At 45.2% G+C, this 27500-nt stretch overlaps 1 protein-coding gene across 6 annotated transcripts in view; it reads left to right on the plus strand.

Moving 5' to 3' along the window:
* lrp4 (low density lipoprotein receptor-related protein 4) overlaps nt 1-27500 on the plus strand; it is an 83994-nt gene that overhangs the window by 27456 nt on the left and 29038 nt on the right. For all 6 annotated transcript variants that reach the window (XM_077023116.1, XM_077023118.1, XM_077023114.1 and 3 more), the window contains 4 exons: nt 11680-11826; nt 22455-22571; nt 25943-26056; nt 26942-27058. In XM_077023116.1, the coding sequence (XP_076879231.1) occupies nt 11680-11826; nt 22455-22571; nt 25943-26056; nt 26942-27058 (495 nt within the window). The remainder of the gene's footprint in view (nt 1-11679; nt 11827-22454; nt 22572-25942; nt 26057-26941; nt 27059-27500) is intronic.

The raw sequence follows: 27500 nt of genomic DNA on the forward strand, positions 1-27500 counted from the left end.
TCTGCTTACACACATCTCTGTGTGTGTGTGTGTGTGTGTGTGTGTGTGTGTGTGTGTGTGTGTGTGTGTGTGTGTGTGTGCAGGCATGTGAGTGAGTACAGTTGACCTCACTCAAAGTATAGTGAGGGCTCCTCAGACACACTGTGGATTATGGAGGGGGGATTGGCATTGGACCTGTCCACTCAGCACTTTACCCATAGTGCCCTCTGCTTTACACAGCAAGGGTGTGTGGCCTGGGGGGGCGTGGTCACCAGCAGAGTGATGGGCGGAGCACATGCTCAGACTGGACGAGCTGGCTGCTTGCTGCTCTGAACTGCTTCACTTTGTTGGAGGGGTGCTTGGCTTGTCCGAATACTTGACAACACCTTGTCGTGTTGCCTAACTTGGCTTCTACGCTTTGTGTACGTTGGCAAGGACACCTGATGCTTTGCGGAGCTGAGATATTTTCTATTTTTTATATACACATTCAAACTACAGTGGCTGGATTTAGTGGCAAGTTTCCATACTGAGATGGTGGTGTTATGGCTCCTTCAATAGTTGGAGGTCCTTTTGTTGGCCTGTGTGTGTCTGTTATGATCCAAGTTTCTGTTTCTAGATTCTGTTTTCTAGATTCCAAGGTCTCTCAACACTACTTCACATCAGCAGACATGTCTAACCTTTTTAAACATCCCCACCACACACAGTTTAGCTCTGTCCCCCTATGTGCATATACACACACTCACACAAACACATAAACATTTTATTTGATTTGATAAGCACTACCCCCACCCCATCTAAGCTTCTGTTCCCAGTTTTTCACATTTAAAACACAACCACACAGGCTTTCACACAAGCTTCAGCGGGCACATTTCTTTTTATACCTGTCGGGATGAAGCCTGCCGAGCCCTAACCTAAATCACTGAGAAGGGACATTCTTGCCTATTCTATTTTAAGACCTAAACGCTTTTAAAGGTAATTTTTTTTTGCTCTTGATAAGATAGGATATTCCTGATATTCATTGCTGTTCCTACATAGCTGGGATATTTTGGTCCTGACACGCACACACCTGCTCCCAAGTTGCCCCACACTCATTCTGCTCATGGACAACGAACCTCAGTCTTTCTCTGAAAGGCTATAGTTAGTGAACCTGCTGTGAATGCTCCCCTCCCAACAGAGAGCTGCCCATGTTTAAAGAAACCCACACGTGTTGCTCTGCTGGAACATTTGTTTTTTTCATACACTGCAGCTGTTCTGGACACTCTTGGGGGGTGGTGGGGGTAGGAGAGGAGTGTGTGTGTGTGTGTGTGTGTGTGTGTGGTACTCAGCCACTGTTCAAACAAAGTTCTGGACAATGACTTTCTCTGTAACCACACAGGAGGAGGATGAGATGAGGGGGGAGGAGGTCAGTTAGAATTTCCTGTACATGGCAGGAGGCATGTGCGTGTGTTAAGCAGCACTTCTAGATCTCACAATGTCCTCATTAACAGGTTGGTTAACAGCACCCTGCTTTTTCTGTCTTCACGGTCTCCCTTGGTCACTTGCTCACACAAAGAAAAACAGACTGGGAGTAAGAGAAAGTGTGTGTGTGTGTGTGTGTGTGTGTGTGTGTGAGAGAGAGAAAGAGACAGCACACAAAAATCTTCCCCACACTCAACCACAGCCCAATGTGGCAAGCTGCTGCCTTCTCTCCACAGAACCCCTTTGACAAGGTTCATATCCCTGAAACAAAGACTCCTCTACACTGGGGGAGTGTGCACGACTTCAGGAGATTTGGGGAGACCCCCTCTCCTGCATCTTCTCCTCACGGAACAGCTATCTCTCTGCTCTTCAAACCTAAATAAGCGAAGGCTACAGCCACCAAACTCTTAATTTTCACCTTTTGTTTTATTTTTTATTTAAACTGGGAAATGACAGTCCTTGAGATCTATGACAGTCCTGGAGATATACCCCCCCTGTGGCAGGACTCTGGCGCTGGGACCTTCTCTGACAGCAGATCTTTTCTCTTTGTCCCTCCTCTGCAGCAGCACCACCTGCCTACCAACTCTTCCCACCTTTCACCCACTGCTCTTACGCTGATGCTATTGGCTCACTTCGCTTCACTTTCAGAAAGAGTGACACAGGTGTGAGAAGTGAGTGTGTCTATCAGTCTGTAAGAGTGGGGTAAGGGTTTAACAGGCTTCGAGATTTAACTTTGGACAGACATGAATAAAAAATCTCTGGGGCAGATGGGTAATTAATGGGATAGAAATGCATCCATAGCCCACTGGAATTGCATCCACAGCCCAACACGCGTGTGCACGTCCACACACAGGCACGCGCGTGCGCACACACACAGTGATGAGGTATTGGCATACGGCTTGTCAACTGCTGTAACCGGGAGCAACAGTAACCGCAGCGACCATGCACTGCAGAGATGGAGGGCTCTGAGGGGTTCCAGATGTGCTGGTTTTGCAGGCAGTGGTGAAGGAGCGGGAAATGGAGAGATGGTTTGGAGAAGACGTACACAGACTGGCTGGCGTTGGGGCCTGATGATGCTCTATTATTTGAATAAACATTCATAATTAGTCTGCACAGCGTTGCCGGACTAATACAGTCTCCCCAACAATACCTCAGCAGTTAACTTTTTCTCTCGAACAAAAATATTGTGACAGAATATTAAAAATCCCACTTAACTCAGTCTGTTGCTATTTGCCCCAAATTCCTCAAATATTTCTTTTTGTGTTGAAATGAGTGTAAATCCTTTAAATATCCATTTTCTCAAGTCAAGTCCTGGCCATTTGTATACATTTAAAAGTAACTGGACAAAAGTGCTTTACATCCACTGAAGTATACATTTACCATTTTAAGGATTACAATTCTGAGTGAAAAACATGTCTGTAAGATAAATACATTTAACCCAAAAGCTACTAAAATTTCAAATTCAAATTTGCGTTCATACAAAATGTAAACATAATCAAATGGCCTCATATTCCAGAGAGTAAAAGTTCCTTCAGGTTTTAACAGCTTTTTAATAATAGTGGGAGAATGTCCACTGAGCAAAGGTGTGGGAACAGCCATGAGCAGATGAGTAAGTGCTCCGATCTAAGAGACCTAACTGCTCTGTGCTAATGGAGGACATTACAAATGAGGAAACTGTAAACTAGTTTTGGATGAGGTGGATGTTACTGTAACCTCATTAGACAGTGACATGCAGCAGTCAAAGATGGACACAATGGAGATAGGAAGTGTTGGAGGACAGAGTGGATTTTAACATAGCTAATGTCTGTAGTTTGAAGAAGCAAGATTGCGCAAATTTTTTAATTCTAAATTCAGTTAACTATCAAAAGTAAAATCAAGGTTTTTAGCTTGAGTTCGAAGATTTGTAGAGGGAGGTCCTAACTTTGTTGATTATTTCCCCCTTTTCATTAAGTTTAGCCTACCTGAAAAACGTTTGGACATCCAATTTAGATTTTTTATATTTGTGAAATTAAAAAATTATTCCTTAAGCAGCTGTCATTTGTTAGTGGTGGTTTCATTTGTCTATTCTCTGAATAATTATGGTATGAAATATTCTGCATGTGGACAATAGAGCCATTGGAATAGTGTGTGAATAAGAGAACACAAATTGGAGTCCTGCAGAAATCCTCAAGTGATTAATGGTTGTGAGGATAAACCACGAAATATTTAAAATATATTTTTTTCTTTAATCTAAAAAGAATCAAAATGCCCTTCGTGTGTTATCAAAAGAAAGTTAAATCAAAGAAATATGAGGCAAAGAACAGTGCCTGGGGTCCATATTACATGTTCCAGCTGATGGAAAAATTTTTTTTGTGATTGACAGTATCAAAGTGTTCCCAGCCTCAGGCCTAGGTGAAACCTGGGCACAGTACAAATCACATTTCCCCCTCAGAATGAGCCAAATGGTACAGTTGTTAGCTGTGCCAAAGCTCTGGCATGCATCTATTAAACACAATTTTAAAATCGGTACCAAAAAAGCACTGTGTAAAACAAACTGGTGTTTAAAGCGCTAGCTGTCACACCACCTGTGAACCCTTTCCTTGGGTTCACCTCTCTGAGCTTCTTTGCACCTAAGTTTTTCTGCCCTGTGAAGATGGAGTTGATGGGGTTGGTGTGAGTATTGTGTATCTCTCTCTCTCTGGTGCCTCCACCTGCGAAGTGAAGAAATATTTAGGGTCCTCTGCCAGAGAGACATCTCTGTTGACTCATGTGGTTGGTGGTTTTAACATTGGTGATGTCTTGGATGCCCTGCCATATCTGTCATGGGCTGATGTTGACATGGTCCTCAATCTTCCTCGTGTATGCTTCTTTAGGCTCTCTTCTTTCTTATGTCTCTCTTCGGGTAGACTCTAACAGTGCCATAAGGCTCCGTCTCCAGACTGAAGATATAGTCAGGTCGTTGTGGGCCTTGAGGAGAGTTCTGACAACCTTTGTCATCCAGAACTTTTGGTTGGGATATACTCAGATGTATTTGTGATGATGTTTTCAACACAGTTCTGTAACAAAGTATAATTCATGTTTAAATTATAATTAATGAATTATAACACCACATAATTTAACCAACTGAACTACTGTCATCACAGTGCAAGCGGAACATGTTAGCAAAACCTCTTTATATATTTCACCAGACCATCTTGAAGGATGAAGCATAAACTAAAGCAACGTTTTACCTTAATAGAACAGAAAGGCACTGTATTGTATTGTATATGCTCTGACATGCCTTCTGCAACTTTCTCAGTGCCAAAGAAACTCCCTGCCAATGTACTGGTGCAGTTTCCTATTAAACATATGTATTTACTTTGGAGGTAATATATACTGATTTACACTGTGAAAAAAGATATTTGATTACATTATTAACTACATTTAAAACAATTATGGGAGTGTTGAGCTGCAGTCAGATCCAGAATGTACAACTTGAGAAAAAATGGTAGAAAAATGGTAATAGGTCTAAATTTCTTTAGAATCAATAGGTTGGTTTGTTGTTGGTTTTTTTAAGCAAGTAGGGATAATGCAATATGTTCATATTAACAAATTGTTAATCTATTGTTTGATATTTAGTAGGTAGGCCTGTGTTGAAAAAATCGTTTTTCCGATTCAGAATCGATTCGCATAAGATGATCTGATAATCGATTCGTACATCCAAAGATCGATTTTTTTTTTTTGTGAACTTTTACCCCCGCCTCGTCACTGAATTCACACAGGCGTGTTCGGTCTAACTAACTGTAAAACAACATGGCGTCGGACGGTGACGGTAACGACGATAGTCAAATCGGCAATCTAAAAGCAGAAGGACAGTTTATCCAGTGTCGGTGACTATTTACAGTTAGTCCATGTCACTGACAGTTTACCCAGTGTTTTTACAGTTTAAAAAAGGTAAAAATGCTCTTGTAACGTTGGGCGTAAGGCGATGGACGAGACAGAATCCTTTGCACTTTCCAAATCGTTACGTTTATTACATTTACCGAAGCGCAGACAGCGCACATAAAACACGTTTACAACGAACATGTGAGACTCAAACAACGACGAGCACAGGATGCTGCGCGAACACACAAACCCCACATGACAAGACGAGCCACAGGTGAGACGGACTATCACAAGACGCACTCGCACCCATGGAGATACTCAGACGAGTATACGCAGACAACGTTAACACACGCCCAACAGGGAGGGGTCGGGGACCGTAACGTGACAGTTCTGTTATTATATTCGCACTTTAAAGAAAAATACACATTTACATTTTATACTTTCAGTTTATTAAGTGTGAGCACTTTTAAAATAAAAATGCATTTGGTAGCAACAGCTTTTGGGTGAATTCTTAATTATTTCAATCATAATAATAATGCACTGGTTAGTGTCCCAGTAGGAGTCCACTGTTGCAGATATAGACACCTCAAAGATGTCCTCTGTTTATTGTCCAGCCGTCAGTAACTACCAACTACCAGTAACTATTTGCTGATTAATATCGATATAATACTAGTTTTAACATGTTGCTTCTGTACATAGTCAGGAAACAGCTCAAATACATTTTTAATAACACTAAACCCCGAATTGGATCGAATCTGATCGAATTGATTAAATCGGATTAAATCGAAATAAATCGATTCTTAATCTTCAGAATCGGATCGATTCTTGGAATTTGAATCGATACCCAGCCCTATTAGTAGGGGTGACCTGCAAAAGTCGCTGATTCGACTATAATCAACTATACCCCCTAGTCGACTATGAACGTCATAGTTGAATGTACCATTCTAACTGCATGGGAGTGCCCAAGGATTCTGCTAAGCATTAGTTGTTACATGAAATGTCTTTGTTTTCGTTATATATAGCCTTTTGTCAAATAAAATCATCCTAAGTTCTGTTAATAAATATTTTTAAATGATGTATGCGCATTAACAATAGGCATCTTCCTTACTACACATTAATAAATCATACCCTGCAGTTGCACAATCCAAATGAGTGGAGCTGAACACGCTACAGGTAGTCAGCATCTGCTTAGATTATAATGGCTACTAAAAAAACTTCAGAAGTATTTTGAAAAAAGATGAAGATGAATCAAACAAAGTAAAATGCAAGTTATATCATCAACGTCATCTTTCATTTCGCACGACAACAAGCAACATGGCATACCATTTAAAATGCGTCAGGCGAAAAAAAAAAACAGTTCAGCTGTTTGTCGTTTCGGTCGTGTCGTCTCGACTCGTCGCGGCGCGTCTCGGCAAGTAGGCCTATAAACATTTTTTTGTTGTTGTTTGCTTTTAAAACCCCGTTACTTGAACCTTTACTTATATTTTTTTGCTGTTGTGTGGCAATTTTTAAAATATTTTCAGGCAGGCATATTTTATTTAAAATATTTTTGCACAGTGCCTGTCTGACAGTTCGATAAGCGCACTATGCACTGACAGTGACTTTTTTTGTTAATGTTCTCTAACATTTCATAAAAAAATAAATAAGTAAATAAATAAAAGCTGAATAAAGCCAACCTACCATGTTTATTCATTTATCTGAGTGTTTTAGGTTTTTACTTTGAAGTGGAAAAAGTCCTGAATGAGAACGGGATCCTGTTTAAGGTGCTCTAAATAAATAAATAAAAACCCGATTCGACTATTAGTCGACTAAAGGGAAAATCTGATGAATCCGATTCAACTATGAAAATCCTTTGTTGAATACACCTCTAATGTTTAGTATGCAGGGACCTAGGGAGCCCATTGTGTCGAGTTAAGATGGAATACCATCCAATCAAAAGGTAGAGGGGTTCATGTTAAATACCCTACTATTCGGTCAATGAAAAGAAACTGTCTCAAACCATTTTAAAAATACAGACGACATTAGTACAGTGGGAACATGCATATGTTGTGGGATGCACGACTTTGTTTAGAATGTTGGTAAAATATTCTGACCTGGCTACTTAGTTAAAAGTTGATTGACTAAAAGTTGATTTTAGGCAGTCCTGAAAACTTTTATATGACTCCTGAAGTTTTACTTTATCTCCACTACAGCTTCCTACGCTCCTTCCTGTATACACGAGGAGTCCCATTTTGCCAGGACTGAAACTTAATCTTGTCCCAGTCCAAAACGTCCATACCCTCAGAGTTAAAAGAGTTACTTTTTTGTGCCAAGGCAAGTGTTGGTAGCTTGAAGAGCTTGGAGAGCAGGTCTGTGGAGAGAACGCCTGGCAGTGTGGGAGTTTACTGAACGACAGGGGTGTCATGGTTTCGTATAGGTTTGAGAATGGACCAGAAGTTATCAGTTACCTCTAAATTATAGGAAAATGACAATACCAAGTAGAGCAACATGTGACATGATAATTGAGATTTAAAGACTAAAGTCGGTTATAAAACGTCTGTTCCACCATTTAATACACAGCAAATGTGTAAATCACCAGTAATGAAAAGATTGACAGCTTGGTCAGAAACTCCATGAGTTGACCTTATTTTGTGTAGGAGGTGTACATATGGTGGAGAGAACACTAAGTTGGCAAAGTTAGCAATAACAATATTCTGTTCGTGTTGCATGACTGTTTGCATGTGCGCATGGCATGATGTGCCCCGGTGTTCAGGTGGGTGGAGTTCTGGTTCATCTTAGCCAATGTCCAACGCAGGGTGAAAGGCCAATAGCGGAATTCCCCTTATTAAAACACTGAATGTTCAGTTTGTTAAATTAAAGTGATATTAGTATACTTTATTAGTATAGTTTTCCACAAAAAGGTAGTGCTTCTGTTTTTGTTTGTTTGTTTTCCCAAAAATGTATAATTTCTACCAAATTGGATTTACTTCCATTCATTCAGTCAGGACATGTTCAGTTTGGAACGTGAATGAAATAATTGGTTGTAAATTTGCACTTTAGCTCATTTTTATGGGCTTTTGAATGTTTTTAATGGGATTTTTATTTCTCTGCCACTTTTGTGGTATGGAACTTGTTTTTCTTCAGTTACTTACTGTGTTCCTGTCCGTCAGCTTCCTTCAGTAGTGAAACGTAGTCAGAGTTCTCCAACAGCAGCCACTGTTGTGATAGCGCTGTTATCCTCTGGAGCGGCAGCTGTCATTGGGCACGGGTGGTTGGAGCTTGTTTTATGGAGCAGAGGTGGAGAAATGTGGAGGGGGATAAGGGAAGTGGGGTGTTCATTTTCTTCTTTTCCCCACCGGCTCTGCGATGTTATGCTGTATACATTTTCCACAGGCATTCTTGTCAGCAACCTTGTTTATAAACTTCATGACTCTATGCTTTGAATGAACAAAAATGGACCCTATCTTTCTTGCACGCTTCTCTCTCTCTCACACACACACACACACACACACACACACACACAGGCCCTCCACAGAGTCACTTGGGAGGTCTGGTTGTAATTAATGGTCTAACTTCTGTCCTTTCCGAATGACCACTGTGCAAAAGGTGGGTGTTTGTGTAGCTGGGGGATTGTTGCCTGTGTGCGTATGTATAAATGGGGAGGGTGTTGAAATGAAATGACGGATACACATGGCAGTCTCAGCCAGCTGTCTGCTCAACCAATCTGCTCAACCTTTGCCGTACCCGCATGTGAAAATGCACGCGTGCCCCAGCATGGCAACGCGGGACCCCGAGCTCTTGAGGTCTGAGAGGCGCCTCTTTCTCCCCTCTCCCATCTACCCAGCATCCCTTGCAGCAGGTTGGCTTTAGCCTGCGGTTCTCCTCAGATTGGCGAGAGAGAAAAAAGAACACATCTGAAGGAATGAACGGCGTGACCTGCGAGTTTTTTTTTTTTTTACGCATGGGGACTGAGCAGTGGTTGGGGTTTTTGCCATCGGCCCCTGCTGTTCCCACCACTGTGGTTGGATTTTTGTGATTCTTTTCTGGCCGGAGGGAGGGCGTAACGCATGCAGCAGGGTGGTCGTGGATCTCTGGGCTGGTCTTGGAGCCCAGTGGACCCTTCTGACTGAGCCAGGCCTTCACCCTGCAGCCTCAACACCACTCACCCTGGAGCCCGTCCCAGCGCCAATGTACACAGTGGAACTGATGTAGTGTTCTATTATTCATGACCTACCAATGTGTCAGGAGGCAGCGTCTCAAGGTGGTGGCAGTTTCGGAAAGTTTGGTTTTGGTGTAGTTTTTTTTTATTTTTATTTTTTTATTTTTTGGTGTTCATGCTTGTGAGCAGTTGGCTTAGAACTTTATGCCCTGTTGGCTTGGGGTGTGTGTGTGTGTGTCCATGCGTGCAGGAGATGCAGTTTGACTGAGAAAAGAATAAAGGGATTTTGGCACACAGAATGTAAAACAGACGTGTGTGTGTGTCTGTGTAAAAAAAAAAAAAAAAAAAACAATAGCTGCATGGGTGAGATCTGGAATAAGAACAAGATAAAAACACACACACACACATTGCATGCGCGCGCACACACACACACCCACACAGCAAGCGAGCACACACGCACATAGCAAGAACACGCACACACGCACACACACAGAAAGCGTGCACACACGCACGCATAGCAAGCGCACCCGCGCACACGCACGCATAGCAAGCACACGCGTGCGTGCGCACACACACACACAGCAAGTATGCACACACACGCATAGCAAGCGCACGCGCACACACACACACACACACACACACACACACACACACACACACACACACACACACACAGCAAGCGTGCACACAGGGGTGAGTGCAGGTGAAGTTCTATCTCCTCTATCTTTTCTTTTTTAAGCCTGGTTGTCATGGTGGCTTACACTGAAAGCATTTTTGCAGCTGCCCATTTGTGCCTTCAGGAGAACAGAATGTTATTAGCACGCCAATCTACCAGATTTAGTTTTATGGTATTATTATTATTGGTGTTGTTGTTGTTGTCGTTGTTGTTGTGTATTAGTAAACAACAACAACAACATCAGGCATAATTCAGATATTGGCAATTCTCCCTCTCGGGCCTTTACTCTGAAGGCCTGGCCATGTGGTCTTGGGTGTTTTAAGCAGTTGTCTGCCCTGATGGCTCTGACAAATGCCCTTCATGTGGCTAAGTTACTCAGTGTCTCAGATAGGGAGACCCTCATTGAAGCTGGCAAAAGGTGTGTGTGAGTGTGTGTGTGAGGGAACAGGAGTGCACTCATTCTCTTGCTAACAGCTGCTTTCACTAGTGTACACAAGTTCTATAAAAAGTAGGAAAGGGTGAACAAACTGGGGCTAATGTCCCCCCCCCCCCCCCCCCCCCCCCCCCCCCCCCCCCCCCCCAGCACACACACACACACACACACACACACACACACACAGGGCTTTTCTTACAAAGCTTAAACTGATGTATTTACCTGCAGCAGAAGCAGCAGAGTGGTAGAGAGCAAAATTGAGTGATGGGAAAGATGGAAATAAAGAGGTAGAATCAGGAGAGAGAGGGAGAGAGAGCACTTCTTTTATTAGATATATCCCATATGTAGTATTTCGGAATCATGTTAAATACTTTGTCAAAGTTATTTTTGGCTGTTATGAGATAAGGATTCATTCAAAGAAATGAAATAAAAATGACTGAGTGGGTGGCAGTGAGTGGGAGGGGGTGGAGTCATTAATTGAATGGGTGGGACTGGGTGGGAGAGGGAGGAGTCATTAGCTGAGTGGATGGGATTGAATGGGAAGGGGAGGAGTCATTGATTGAACAGAGTATGAGTGTTTTTAAATGTCGATGTGTTCTCCAAGTTGGATGAACTTGGGTGCCCGGTGGAGTCCAGTAACCCCAGAGATCCCTTCTGGATCTGTATCTCCATATCTCCTCAGAGCAGCTCAACCTTCTCCGAGAGGGTGAAGGAAAGGGGAGGAAAACATCATCAACTGAACATCATTTGTCCAACTCCTAGTATTTGCCTCGGTATTCCTTGCACACATTCATTTTGTGTGTGATGTTTGTGCATTGTTGCATGCACACACACACACACACACACACACACACACACACACACACACACACACATACACGCTAAAAAAATCGCTGCTTCTTGATTTTTTACTCTTATTGGACACAGTGAAACTGAATCTGCGGTGAGACTCTTTAGTTGCACCAGTTCTGCTATGAGTCTCCCGTGTCGTATCGTGTTGTGGCCCCTCGTGTGACATGGGCCACAGGTTCATATCACAAAATTGTGTGTATTGTACCAGTTGTGTTGTACCAAAGCAGTGTTTTCGACTCTGTTGCTCTAACCTCTCGTGTGTGTGTGTGTGTGTGTGTGTGTGTGTGTGTGTGTTTGCAGGGCTTCTGGGCAGTGCGGAGTGCTCATGCGGGAGGAATCACTTCACGTGTGCTGTGAGTGCATTTGGAGAGTGTACTTGCATCCCAGCGCAGTGGCAGTGTGATGGAGACAACGACTGTGGAGACCACAGTGATGAGGATGGCTGCAGTAAGCACACGTGCTCACACACACACACACACGCGTGCACGCACACACCCACCCACACACACACACACACACACACACACACAGGTTGATGTCATTTATTTGGTATACTCACAGGAACACTATGCTTTCTCAGGAGAATCAGCCAATCATGTGGCTGCAATTCAGTACACAGTCATGCAGACCGGAAGAAGAGGTTCAGTTATGATCACGTCATACATCAGTATGTAGAAGAACATGATCTGAGTGACCCTGTGCATGAATTGGCTGATGGTGCTAGATGGATTGGTATGAGTATAAAAAAAACAAACTGCAGATCTCCTGGGATTTCTGCACACAACTGCGTTTGTGGAAACGCCCTGCTGTTGAGAGGTATGAGAGGAGTGGCCAGACTGCTCCTAGCAGGCAAGATGGTTACAGTAGCTCAAGACTCTTTACAACCAGCGAGAGTAGAAAAGCAGAGTTACTGCAGCAGACGCCACACTGAGCCCCCCACTGTCAGCCAAGCACAGACTTCTAACGTGAGAATAGACAAAGTTTCATCAAAACCACACAGTTGAAAAATGGGGGCAAAAATGGTGCCTGGTGTGGCGAACCTTGTCTCATGGGTGTTTTGGCTACAATAGCATTTCTGCCCATTTACCAACAGCTCGCTATCCACAATATAATTTCTATCATAGTACTACATATTACTATGTTGCTGCAAATGACTCATCTTGCCATCTTGCCCACCAAAAGGCAGAATCGAGAGAGCAAACGGAAAGTGTTATGAAGTGTTCTGTATATGTAACCATCAATGTGTATTAAGAATGTTTTTAACATAACCTTAACCTCCCCTAGTCTTTTAAGAAAATAAACTTGTAGCTTTTGTGAAAGACACTTTACCTTTTCAAGGCAACTTTGGTAGTCTAGACAAGGTAGGTCACCTCCAGATTTTAATGGCTTGTTAAAAAACACAAACACACACAATAGTAGAATTGTGTGTGTGTTTTGGTGTACTTAGTTTCAGTGAAGCCTATGTAAGGATATTATACACATCAGGACCAATATGTATTTTAGCCAGTGGTGGAAAAGTGCACATACATGTGCGCATGCATACACACAAACATGCATGACACACACACACACACACACACACACACACACACACACACACACACACACACACACACACACACATGCACATGTATGTTCTCTCTCTCTCTCTCTCACTCTCACACACACACACACACACACACACACATATGCCTGCTCTGTCTCTCTCAAAGACTCCCATTTCTTCCATGCATATACGGAGTCCATGTAGGCTTTTGTATGAGACACCTCACCATTGTCTGGGAGGAGTTAGTGGGGGATTGAGAGTGTGAGCCCATTGGCTGTGTGTAGACCAACACTGCCGATGTGGCACCCTGACCTTTCACCCTGACCTTTCAGCCTGGAACAGGCTTAGCAGGAGCGGCAGGTGCACGGAGTCCGCAGGGCCTCGTCACGGCGACCTTCCACGCCGTAAGATCTAGATGCACGTAGCTCAGTCCAGTTTGATCAATCACAGAAACCTGATGGGGAAAGTTGGACTGATGTAGGCAGACATGTTCGTATTCATCACACACACTGATGCTTTCTCTCCATCTCTCTCTGCTGTGCTCTCCTACTCCCCTGGTGTTTCTTTGCTCACACTAATAGTTATTGATTAAGACTATCAGATTAGCTGCCTCAACTCATCTGTATTGATCGGTAGAAAGGGGCTTACGCACACGTACATGCATACATACATCCGCACGCACACTCAATTAACCCTGGTTTCCTTGGCCATGTGCAATATTGCATCTGTGTGTGTGTGCATGCACGTGCATGCGTGCATTAGTAGAGGGTTGTTCTTTATTGAATAGAGCTGTGTTTGCTTTACTCTAGATAGAAATGGAGATAGCAGGGTTGTTTCATATTGGTTAAAGCATCGAGTCTAGTGGCCTCCACCTCCATTACTCTAAATTACATTAGATCAGAGCTGCTTTCCAGACACTCCTCGTAAAATGGCCTTTCACAGTTTTAAGGCTTTTAATAACTCCAGCTTTTAATAATACTCCAGAACATGACTTCCTAATTTAATGAGTTATTTCTACTGCATCACAAGGTGGATGTAATCAATTGGACCTGTTTGTTGGGTAACATTGTAACATTCATGCTTTGGGAGAAAGAACACACATGCACACACTTTTTTAGAAAGGTGGGTGAACTTCAGTTCCATTTGAGAAGCTAAGAACAATTGTATGTGTTGAACATATTTCTTGAAAGGCACTGTTTTACAGTCTGTGGGTGCGTGTGGGTTTGTGTCAGAGTGTTAATTAGTCCTCTGTGCTTGTATGTGTCCGGCTTGTATGTAAACCTCTACACATACAGTTGTGCTACAGAATGTAATTGTGTTTAATAGGCTATGGAGCTGAGACAGCCGTTTGGATTGGCTGCATGGCTGGACAGCAATACACTCACTCACGTTTCTATGCATAAATAAGAGCTAGACATTAATTATCTATCACAGCAAATGGCACGGCATCATCTATGTCCAAAGCCACACTTTAAATAAAAAACACTCTGGCTATCACCTCTGACCACATGACTTCACAGTATTACAGCAGTATTATGTCTACATATCCAGTTAAGACAAAACTAGAGTGCTCAGTGAACTTGTAGTCACTGTAACTCCCTGATATTATCTGTAGCGTTTTTATGCGTGTGCAAACGAGGGGAGTCGGATTCTGCCGGGGAGTCGGAATTTGACACATCTTCTCACAGGCTGATTTGAAATACACTGTCAGGCTGTCTGGAAGTTTCCACAGGGGGGAGGAACCCAGAAGGAAGATGTCCTAAACTTCATGACGTAGCAGAGCGGAGCAGGCTGTGCATCTTTCAAGGACACACTTAATGAGTGATGACGAGACTTAATGAAAGTATAAATCAAACAACCTCTTCAAAGTAATGACAGCTCCATTTTCTAATGAGTCAAGGGGCTGGTGGGTTCATGATTTGGTGTCTTGGGCATCTTTGAGCAGCGGGGAGATAAGACCCGGTTCAAGGTCACCGTGGGATAAACCTGCACAGCTCTGAAGGACTCTGCTGTGTCCTGAACTTGTTGTTGAATTCGATGGCTTAGAGGAAAGAGTAAAGTGAACAGGATGAATGGGAGCCTTAGTTGAAGTGTTGGATATGAAATCGGCAGGGATGTTGGGAGCGTGTGAGGAGGTGTTGAGAAGGAGGGTCAAGGAGAGTGGGATGGGGTTGTTTGCTGGAGTGCTATGGGCTGGCTTAATGTGACACAATTGATATACACAGTGCAACCTCCTGCTGAGTTAAAAGGCGGTGAGGCTGGGGTGGGTGGGTGGGGTTTTTGGGGGATGAGAGGACATCCGCCCTTAACAGCACCCGCAGGTGGAACCATCCTGCTGTTTCTGTTCAGTACAAAATTGCCCACTGCTTACCCATAATCCCATGCTCCCCCGGGGTCTAACCAATGAGAGAGGAGCTGTGCCCATGGGAATGCCTGAGACTAGCGTGAAGCCACAGCAGCTCTTTAAAGCGCACAGAGAGAGAGAGATTAACGACTTCTCCCTGCGTTTGGCCTCCAATGCATCCTCTGTCCTGCGGATGTGTGTGAAAGACAAGTCATTGGCCCCTCCCCCCCCCTTCCCACCGCCCTGCGCGTGCGTCTGAGGGCTTTCGCCTTCCTGCTGCTCCCTCTGTCTCATTTGCATAATCCCCAGCAGCCCCTGCTGCTGTAGCCAGAGCCCTTGTTTGGCAGCGGCCCGCCGTGAACCCAAGCCACCGCCCTCGTCCCTCCTTCTGCGTCAATATTTACCCCAGGGGTTGGCTGTTTGGTGGGGGCGGGGGTTGTTTGCGGTGAGCACAGCCACCGTATGAAAGGTGTGGTGCTCGTTGCCTCCCCTCCAGCTCAGCGGCCTGCCTCCACCCCTTATCTCTCCCAGTAAATAGAAGGTGGAGAACAGACTGGGAAGCGTGGTGCTGTACGTATGGGCTGATATTAGAATAGAAACTCGTGTTCAATTCGTCTGTGCTTTTATTCGCATGCTAAATATTCACTAGGGCTGGGTATTGATTCAAATTCCAAGAATCGATCCGATTCCGATCCTGAAGATTAAGAATCGATTTTTTTCGATTTAATCCGATTCGATTCGATCCAATTCGGGGTTTAGTGTTATTTAAAATGTATTTGAGCTGTTTCCTGACTGTGTACAGAAGCAACATGTTAAAACTAGTATTATATAGATATTAATCAGCAAATAGTTACTGGTAGTTGGTAGTTACTGATGGCTGGAAGAAGGTAATCATAAATCTACCTTCAAGAAAGGTAATCCAGGACAATAAACAGAGGACATCTTTGAGGTGTCTATATCTGCAACAGTGGGCTCCTACTGGGACACTAACCAGTGCATTATTATTATGATTGAAATAATTAAGAATTCACCCAAAAGCTGTTGCTACCAAATGCATTTTTATTTTAAAAGTGCTCACATTTAATAAACTGAAAGTATAAAATGTAAACGTGTATTTTTCTTTAAAGTGAGAATATAAGAACAGAACTCTCACGTTACGGTCCCCGACCCCTCTGTTTTGGGCGTGTTTACGTCGTCTGCGTCTAATCGTCTACGTCGGTGTATCTCCGTGGGTGCGGCGTCTTGTGATAGTCCTTACCTGCGGCTCGTCTCGCAATCACATGGGGTTAATGTGGTTTGTCTATTTAATTTGCGCGCGCGCAGCGTCCTGTGCTCGTCGTTGTTTGAGTCACACATGTTCTATGTAAACGTGTTTTATGTGCGCTGTCTGCGCGTCGGTAAATGTAATAAACGTAACGATTTGGAAAGTGCAAAGGATTCTGTCTCGTCCATCGCCTTGCGCCCAACGTTACAAGAACATTTTAAACTTTTTTTTAAACTGTAAAAACACTGGGTAAACTGTCAGTGACATGGACTAACTGTAAATAGTCACTGACACTGGATAAACTGTCCTTCTGTTTTTAGATTTCCGATTTGACTATCGTCGTTACCGGCACTGTCCGACGCCAAGTCGTTTTACAGTTAGTTAGACCGAGCACGCCTGCATGAATTCAGTGACGAGGCGGGGGTAAAAGTTCACTAAAAAATCGATCTTTGGACATACGAATCGATAATCAGATCATCATATGCGAATCGATTCTGAATCGGAAAATCGATTTTTTCAACACAGGCCTAATATTCACATTTGTATCAACAAAGCTTTAATTAATGAAGAAATTAACATGGTAGATTAAAATGGAGTAGATTAAAATGGTTAAAATCATTTAAATCTCTCTGGTGGGAGTGGAACTGAGCAGAAATCATTCTCCTTTCCTGCAAGGATGTATGTGATGCCTGACATTGTAATGTCACGGATATTTCATTCAGTAATGGAGGAATTTTGTTTTGGTAGGGCAGTGATAGATGTGATAAACTTTTAAAATGTCACTTACAATTTCATTTTCAGTAATGTGTTTGTACGTACAAATGCGTGCGTGTGTGTGCGTGTGTGTGATTGAGAGTGCGCGTGCGTGCGTGTGTGTGTGTGTGTGTGTGTGTGTGTGTGTGTGTGTGTGTGTGTGTGTGTGTGTGTGCACGTGAGTACATGCCATGTTGACCAGATCAGTGTCAACCTTGTTCCTCTTTGTGACACACTTGGGGAAAATTGCTTTGCTTTTATCTCTTAAACCAGATTTCCAACTGCTTTGGAAACTTTTAAGAAAGAAGTTTCCCTGAAGCAGATGTGGGTATTGCTGGGTGTGTGTGTGTGTGTGTGTGTGTGTGTGTGTGTGTGTGTGTGTGTGTGCGCGCGCGCGCTAGCCAGTCAGATGACGATAAGAGCTTGTCCTGTCTGAGGGCCCCGGGTTCCTGATACGGGCTTTGAAGACAAGCTGGCTTTGTTTTCTGTTATTTCACAGAAAACTGTGTGGATGAAGAACTCGCCCCTCACTGGCATAACCTGATCCTCGTGTCTGACGCCTTCAAACCCTGCAGAGGGGTCGCTGTCCAAATGAACCCATCCAGGATTCTGTAGGTGCCTTGGGCTGGCTTATCTAGACGCCCTTGGCCAAACTTGTCTAAATATTCTGCAGTTAGGTTATGTACATATCCTGAGGCAGGATTGTGTAGATGTGTAGTTGTTGTGTAGCTGTTCAGAGGCGGGGTTGTGTGTTTTTGGTTTAGAGCATCAGTGTTCTGGTGTGTTGCACACACAGCTGATCCGCTTTGCAGCGCTAACTATTCAAGTGTCTCTCTTAAACCCTCAGCACCCTGGGTTAGTCGCCATGGCAACGAACAAACCTTTTTGTGTTTTCCTATTCATGTAAGAAGTGTATGTCTATTTGGAGTAACGTGGTAGGAAAACCTTTCATGAGTGTCGTTAGCTGTAAACTGTAGACTTGTGTGCCTTTAAATAGCATTAATTAATGTCAAACTGCCACTTTTCAGCTAAAACTGAGCTTGAGATGCAGAGAAGCGTCACCCTAGCCTTAAACCTAAACCCTAAACCCTAAACCCCTAAACCCTAAACCCCTAACCCCTAACCCCTAACCCTCGCATCACCCGGTTCTGACTTCATGAACCCTCTTCAGTTTGGTGGAGATCCCTTTGTTCCCAAGCAGGTTTGAGAAATGTGCACAACATCTATTGAGCTTTGTTCAAATCTCTGCATTGTGGCTCCCTCCTAATTCTCTCATTAGGTGAGTGAAAGTTAGAGACTGACGGCGAGACTCAACAGCAGTCAGTGGGAAACACAAAAAAAAAAAACAAAAAACAAAACCCCAGATACAGAAGGTATTTGCATTTTTCTTCTGGCACCCAGGTGGACTGGAAGGGCAAACCTGACAGCTCAGCAGGCCGTAAGAACAAAACACCCTCGCTCCTCCTCTCTTAACCCCCCGCCCCCCTCCCACACACACACACACACACACACACACACACACACACACACACACACCACATTCTCTCTCTCTTGCTCGCTCACTCTCTCAGTTGCTGTCATCTCATGACCATTTAGAAAATGTGCTCCAAGTGCATGACGGGCTGCGTGGGGTGTGGGGCAACATTGGCGAGCGGTTAGAGACTCTTCATCCTCCCCCCCCTCCTCCTCCTCCTCCCACTTCAGCTCTGGGGAAGGCGTGTCAGCCCTGCAGGTAGACACCGGGTCAGAGGAAAGCGCCCGCCTGAGTACAGCCTAATTACCGTATCACAGACAGACGGGGAGATTTGGAGCAGGGCAGGTAGATAGCAAAGTCCTTCTGGGACTGATAGCAGCACCCCCCCCCCCCCACCTCTCCAGAGCTTGGAGCATGTTTGGGGACTTCAGCAATACTTTTGCTGGGCTGACAAAGTGACCCAGGGCTTTGGAAGTTTTTGGTTCCATAGGGTGTGAAAATATAGATTTGTTCTGTTGGTATTGGATGGTTATTGCTAGTCCGTGGTTGGTAGTCTGGCGAACTGTCACCGTATCGGTTTGCTGCTATTCATGTTCTTTTAATCTGAAGAAGCTCATGAGCCAGAACAGGCATCTGGTTTTTCGGGCTGCTGCTGTCGTGTGGAGCTCTTTCGGGGTTTCGACAGATAAACTGCTCCCTTTATGAGCACTAGATCCTGCTGCACCACAGTAAATAGGAGCCTCTTAACGATACTGCTCTGTGCCGCTGTAAAGACTCCCTCATCTTCCCTTATAAAACATTTGTGTGTGTGTGTGTGTGTGTGTGTGTGTGTGTGTGTGTGTGTGTGTGTGTGTGTGTGAGGGAGTGAGAGAGCGAGAGTTTGTCTGCACATGTCTGCACGTGTGCATGCAGATCTGTCTGTGTATACGTCTGTGCGTCTCAGTTGAGAAGAGACTGCCATTAGTCATTTTTATGGCCTGTTTTTAACACACACACACTTGTTGCAAGAATGACTCTCCATTGGCTGTTTGTGTATTACCTTAATTGCCGTCCGCTGGTGTTCCCCTCAGGGTGAGGTGGCTCAGGCGGAGGTGAAGCGAGACAGCGGAACGCACCACACACGCTCCACACGTCATACATCCAGGAATGATGAGAGTTTCAGCTGCTGGCTGGGATGGGAAATGCATGTAAAATTCAATACGGTTTCTTTGTGCTAGAATGGAGAGATGGGCACGCATGTCAGGCTGAAATATGAGGAGAGAGAAGGAGGGGGAGAGATGGAGAACTGGGGGAGAGATGGAGAACAGGGGATGGGGAGAGAGATGGAGAAGAGAGGGAGAGAAAGAAAGGGGAAGAGGGTGTTGTCTAGCCATGTGAGTGATTGACCCCGTACAGTGATTTGTAAACTCTGCATGGAAACCTGAGCTGTTGGACAGAGTGAGAGGGAGGCCAGCAGTGTGAGAGGTATAGTGAAGTCCTCATCTGTAGATTGTTCACACGAATATGGAGATGTCCCAGTTTTTTTACTCTTATGTGGCTAGTGACATAGCTGCATCGCTCATAAAAGCACATTGGGCCAAGTTCATAAAACCACCAGATTTAATGTGATGTAACACATTTGTTCACACCGGTGGATCGCTGAGACATTTTACTCAGTTTGTGTGATGTATGGTGCTACCACATTATGTGTTCATTTGCATACGACGTTATAGATTCATAATAGAACAGCAGTATCGGTAAGACTGGTTAATCATTTCCCTAACAGTGTTTGGTGGTAAATGCAGGTCATTATCACAATCCTGGACACACACCTGTTTAGCTAACTGAAGAATACATCTACGTTATATTTTTTTTACATTCTATTTGGCGTGAGCGTGATGGTAAACTTTAGCTGCAGTGGGAGTACACGACAACAGTGAGCTGCAAGCACACAATCTCACAATGCCACAAACTTCTGCTATAAGAAATGCAGGTTTAGGTGATGGAGAGGAAGAAACCATAAAGACGGAGACCGAGGAAAGAGAGAGATTTTTGCTGCTCTGCCATGATTTAGAAGAAGTACTGAAGTCACGAATTCACCAGGCAGTTCCCATCTGGCTGAAAAGTTATAGATGCGCTACAGGTTTTTATATAACTAGCAGTTTTTGCCATACTGCTAGTCTCATGACAACGGTTAATCAGTCAACTGTCTCTTGGCAGGGTTCTTTAATATGCATAGCCTCATTTACATGTTGATTTTGATTGGCTTTCACCTAGGGCTCATGTGAATTTAGTGCTGACGGTACGCTAATTATAGCTACGGTAACTTTATGAATAGAAATTAAATATCATGTCGACATTTTGCGATGGTTTCTGTCACTTTTTATAAATCTGGCCCATTTTGACACATTATATAGTCAGGCCAGTCCATTATTACAGACAGCACAAGATCTCTGATAGAAACATCCCTCATGCAGCTACAGGGGTGGGAGGAGCACATTTCAGCACACACTGACAATTATTGTTATCCTGTCGTCCAGCACACCATACTGAAGTTGGTCCAAAGGCTTCTGGTTCTGTCCCAGACCCCCGCACAACAGAGGCGTGTGTGGCTGAAGTGATGGTACGGTTCTCCTGGTAGCTCTTCGTTGCCATGGAGCTCAAGCTGTTCAGATTTGCCTATTTAGAGTTATATCGCTCTATGAACAGGTGATGGTCGATTCTCTAATTTTCATGCTTATGTTACGTGAAAACTGTAGACACACCGTGTGCGTGCGTGCGAGTGTGTGTACGTGCGCGCGCGTGTGCTCTCGCAGCAGTGGAATGTCTGCAGGGTGGAACTCTTCATAGTTTTGGTTTGGTGAGTAAATTCTGTATTAACCAAAAAATGAAAGTTCACAACAACTTTCTAACGGACTGAACAATATTTTAATACACTGTAGGCAGTGTAGACAATGGGCTTCTTTTGTGTGTGTGGTGTATGCGTGGGTGGGAGGGTGTGTGTTGGCATGCATGAGTATGTGTGGGGGTGTGTGTGTGTGTGTGTGTGCACACGTGCTGTATCTGTGCACGACGGCTCGCTCCATGTGGGGCAGTGGGTCTCTAGTCCTGACTCAGTCTGTCACTTTGCATTCATCACCAAGTCGTGCGAGAGCTCCGCCTATTCAGCCCCTCCTACCAACCCAGTGATGTCATGCATTTTTCATCCAATCACAGTGGACACCACAGTGTCATGCAGGAGCTACTCTGAGATCTGACTGAAGAAGGCCAGAGACATTTTTCCCCTTCTGTTTCTACTCTGAGCTCTGCTTCAACTCTGTTTGAAATTACACTTTATCCTTGAACATGCGTGCCTGCGTGTGGGCGTGCGAGTTAGAAGAAGACCAAAAAAGATTATATTAAAGAGAAATGTATGCAGCACTCGTATTTTTAAGTGGAAGATTTGTCTTGTAACTTGGTTTCTCAAAAAGTTTCAGCGAAATTTAATTATATTTTCCAGACTCTCTCTTATTGTGCTCATTATTCATTCCTGTGAAATTCTTCCAGTTTTGAAATCTGTTCTACTTTTCTTGTGTCTCAGTAGTCTTACACAAACTATTGTTTCCAGGCAAAAACCACCATACTGAACAGTTAACCCGCTTTCTATGTTACATGTATGTGAGCCGCAGTGCAGCCATGGTAACGGTCTCCTTCCCCTTGTTGTTTTCCTCCCCAGTGTTGCCTACTTGCTCCCCCCTCGACTTCCACTGTGACAACGGCAAGTGCATCCGCCGCTCGTGGGTCTGCGACGGAGACAACGACTGTGAGGACGACTCGGACGAGCAGGACTGCCGTGAGTGTCTCATCCTTCATAGTGTTGTGCGCAGTGCGGTGAGGAGGGTGAAGGGCACAACAGGGTGAGGTGTTGGAGCTCAAGAGCTGTTGGACCAGCTTTCATAGCCTGAATCCAGTTGTTAATGTTTGCAGGCTCTGGCTTCCTGCTGGGACGGTGTCCTGTGCCTGTCCTGAAGATATAGTGCATGAAACTCTTTAGCCAAACGAGCTTTTAGTGCTAATGGGAGGAAACGTGTTGTTCACGGCTAGTCAGTATTAGGCTCTTAATCATTAACCAGTAGCTCAGGTCTTTATCGAAGCAGTCAGTGTTTGGTAGATGTTGACATCTGTTGCGTTCAGGTGTTGGCGTTTGAACCAGAGCTGATTAGGTGCCAGGATTTGGCAGCCTGGGGCCAGCATGGTGCCCCGGCCAGGAAGAGGGGTCAACGCGGACACCTGAGTTGTGGGAAATTTGGAGGGAGGGACCTTTTGACCTCTGGGTTTACACACTTCCCCCGTTTGCCAGAAGCAGAGTGTGTGTGTTGCGGGACTGAAGTGGGTGGGGCTAAAAGGAGCTCCAGTGGCGATTAGTGGTTTGGTGCATCACGTCATCACACCCATCACCGGCCAAACTGAGTCCAAAATGTTAAACTGAGCTGTGCGTGATGGCAACCGCATCTCAACCGCCAAACCTAAACCATAAGACTCTCTTATCACGGAGAGTCTTAGAGACTCTCTTACCATCTTGCTAGGGGTTGGTAGGATGCTATCACAATTAAGCATCACACGCTATCACAATTAAGCAGGTCCAAACAGCATTACCACACCAGTGGCAAATGACTGAGAAGCCTGATGGATCACCAAGACCAATCTGTCTGGAGAATCTCAGATCTTTCTGTGCTTTCAGACCTTGTAAAAAAATACCATCTCTTTTAATCACAGCAATTACCAATAGCAAGAATTAAAAGCTGCTAATTACTGTTATTATTCAGCATAACTGCACGGCCCACACTGCCTCCCGCCAGCCGGTCTTCATGATGACGCCCTGTTTTATAAGAGCAGTTCCCAATGAATCAGTGCACGGACGGCACGGGGGACACCGCACGAGCAAAGATAGGGATGCAAATGAGGCACCTTCAGGATTAGACACAGTGCAGTGTTTCAGTTTCAGCCGCCCAGCATCAATTAGTCACAACTGCACAAAAGCTCCGCTGAGGAAGAGATGGCGAGCTTGCGGTGTGTGTTTGATAAGAGAGAGATGTCGAGAGGAAGAGTAAGACGGGATGCTGGGGTGTGACCTACATTTCCTGGTTTTGATGTGTAGATGTTGAAGTGGTCCCTCATGTTACAGGGGTTCTGTCTGCTGTGAGCTTGTGAATATTTCATTCAAATGCCTTGTAAATCACACACACACACACACACACACACACACACACACACACACACACACACATATACACACATCCATGTTAATTATTTAATGCCATTTCTCTCACTCTTCCTTGCAGTTATTATTTAATGTGATTACTTCAAGAAAACGGGGAGGGGGGTTGTGGTCTTCATGCTCTGGTGCATCTCTGAGCAGAGGAAAGTGAAGAGACACAACCACAAAAAGATGTGGGTGGGGTGGGGGGGGGGGGGGGGGTAGTCAAAGTGGAGTAGCGAGGCCACACCGGCCTCTTTAACAGCGGTGCCAGAACAGGCAGGTGTCCTTGGCCCTCCCTCTCGTCCCTGAGCCGCTGTCTTTCAGCCCGTCCCGCGTGGACAGGCCATGCTTTGCCAGTGCTGGACAGGAGCTCGCTCACAGTGGTTTATTTTGTTCCTGTCAGGTCTTGTGTTTTCAGTGGAGGTGGAGAATTCAAGCAAACATGACAGACGTTGTCAGTTCACACACCAGTACAATCACTCACTGAGGCTTGTCCTGAAATGCACTAGCAATGGTGCCAGTGTGTATTTCAGTGGCACGCTGGAACCACGTTTGCATGGCAGAAGTATGTGATCTTTATGCCTCAATGGGGAAGGTGACATTGAACCAGACAAGTCATACACACACAGATGCACATGCACACACACAAGAGTGAAATGCTGAATGAAATACTCTATCTTTCTTTCTCTTCTTTTATCGTTCTTTGGCTTACTTTGTGGTTCAATCTAAGGATCTTGAGCGGAGTCCAGGAGGCCACGTCTGATTATATAGAGCTGATTCAAGCTCATTCTGCTTGTCCGTCTCTATTCACTCAGAGCAGGCAGCACTTGCACTGATGCATAACTCACCCATGGCTAGTTCAGACATGGCTGCCTCTTCTTCTGTGGGCCTTCTGGACATTTTATGAAGTGTGTGCGTGTGCGCGTGCGTGCGCGTGCGTGCGTGCGTGTGTGTGTGAAAGCTGGCTAGGGACACATGCTATGACGTGTGCAGAGCTCAGCCTGGTCACTCCCGGATGTGGGTTTGCACAGTAACTAGTCATCGGTCACTGCCTTTAACAGCTACTGAATTTTATGCTACGCTAGGGCAGAGGAGGCCTTGAGGCTAGTGAGAGATTTGGGGAGGTCATGGATGTAATGGAAGAGTTAAAAGCGTCCAGTTCTGGGCCTTCCCCCCTCACACACCCTACATACACACACACACACACACACACACACACACACACACACACACACACACATGCGCGCGCACTCCGCCTTCTCTTATTTCCATCACTCACTTTGATGGTAATTGATGAGGGCCGATGGGCCGGAGGACTTTAGAGGTAATGGCCACCATCAGCTCACACTGGATAGCGTGTCACTTGATATTAGGCAGCCGTACACACACACACACACACACACACACACACACACACACATTCTCGTACACTTAATTAACCTCCCCCTTGTTGGCCATATGGGTGGGACACCTTGTGAGTGTCCTTTTAGGAATTTCTTAAGTAGGCAGTGGGTCACTCCATGCCTACCTGCGCTGGGGGGAATGCCCTGTCAAACTGTCCATGCAAATTCTGAGAGAGAGATATTCACATGATTTTTTAAAAACTGCCTATCAAAACCATGTGTAGCTGTCACTTCTCAGTGCTACACAGTCATGACAGAGACCGAGTCATAAACACAAAACACGCACACCTTTGGAATGGTAAACAAACGTCATAACAAGCCTAATACCCAGTCAGAGGTAAAGCAGTGAGTATATTCACCAGACGGCGAGAGCATCTGAGGAGAGTTCATTACTTTTGCTACCAAATCCAATTAGAACGGAGGTAATATTCCTGGGCCCGAAGCTGTTTGCTTCTTTTCACCAGTCAGTGTGTATTCAAATGCCAGAAATAGAGGAAGAGCAAACTTTTATGTGATTGTGGGTCTGAACGGCACTAAGAAATTGTGTGTGTGTGTGTGTAGCTCCACGGGAGTGTGAGGAGGACGAGTTCCACTGCCAGAACGGCTACTGCATTCGGAGCCTGTGGCACTGCGATGGGGACAACGACTGTGGAGACAACAGTGATGAACAGTGCGGTGCGTTCTACACACTCACACGTGAGCACGTACACGCAAGTGTGTGGAGGGCCATGTTGCGTTCTACACACTCACACGTGAGCACGTACACGCCCGTGTGTGTGTGCGGAGGGCCATGTTGCGTTCTACACACTCACACGTGAGCACGTACACGCCCGTGTGTGTGTGCGGAGGGCCATGTTGCGTTCTACACACTCACACGTGAGTACACGCCCTTGTGTGTGTGCCGAGGGCCATGTTGCGTTCTACACACTCACACGTGAGTACACGCCCGTGTGTGTGTGCGGAGGGCCATGTTGCGTTCTACACACTCACACGTGAGTACACGCCCGTGTGTGTGCGGAGGGAGTGTGTGTTCGTGCTTGAAATGTGGGATTCCGCTGTTTTTGTTCCTCAGGAGCCAGAGCACAACAGCCTCAAGTAGGCCGCAGCACATCCCTTCATCCTCCCTTCTTTTCTACTCATTCTTAATCTGTCCGCTCTCTCTCTCTCTCTCTCTCTCTCTCTCTCTCTCTCTCTCTCTCTCTCTCTCTCTCTCTCTCTCTCTCTCTTTCTTTCTCTTCTCTCTCTCTCTCTCTCTCTCTCTCTCTCTCTCTCTCTCTCTCTGTGTCCAGGTGTACAAATCACCTTCATCTGTACTCCAGTGCCTTCTGTGGTGTTTTCACCCCCTAAGGCTCAACAAACACACACGAAAGAAAAAGTGCAAGCAGCATTTTGTTAATTAGGCAGTAATTGCTCTTTGACTGCTGGTTGGGGATCTGGTGTAGTGGTCTTCTTATTGACCCTTAGAGACCAGCCGTGGACCAGGCACGTTCTCTCTCTAATGATTTCCACACTGTGTGTGTGTGTGTGTGTGTGTGTGTGTGTGTGTGTGTGTGTTTACAGACATGAGGAAGTGTTCTGATAAAGAGTTCCGCTGCTCTGATGGCAGCTGTATAGCAGAGCACTGGTACTGTGATGGAGACACAGACTGCAAGGATGGAACAGATGAAGAGAACTGCCGTAAGCCCCACCACTGCGTGTGTGTGTGTGTGCATGCGTCTGTGTGTGTGCGCGTGCATACGTGTGCGCGTGCATACGTGTGTGTGTGTGTGCATGGTCTGTGTGTGTGTGTGTGCATGGTCTGTGTGTGTGTGTGTGCATGGTCTGTGTGTGTGTGTGTGCATGGTCTGTGTGTGTGTGTGTGCATGGTCTGTGTGTGTGTGTGTGCATGGTCTGTGTGTGTGTGTGTGCATGGTCTGTGTGTGTGTGTGTGCATGGTCTGTGTGTGTGTGTGTGCATGGTCTGTGTGTGTGTGTGTGTGCGTGCATGCGTCTGCGTGTGTGTGCGTGCATGCGTCTGCGTGTGTGTGCGCTTGCATGCGTCTGCGTGTGTGCGCTTGCATGCGTCTGCGTGTGTGCGCTTGCATACGTGTGCGTGTGTGTGCATGGTCTGTGAGTGTGCA

The sequence above is a fragment of the Brachyhypopomus gauderio genome, chromosome 12, assembly GCF_052324685.1.
Source record: "Brachyhypopomus gauderio isolate BG-103 chromosome 12, BGAUD_0.2, whole genome shotgun sequence".
NCBI classification, from domain to species: Eukaryota; Metazoa; Chordata; class Actinopteri; order Gymnotiformes; family Hypopomidae; genus Brachyhypopomus; species Brachyhypopomus gauderio.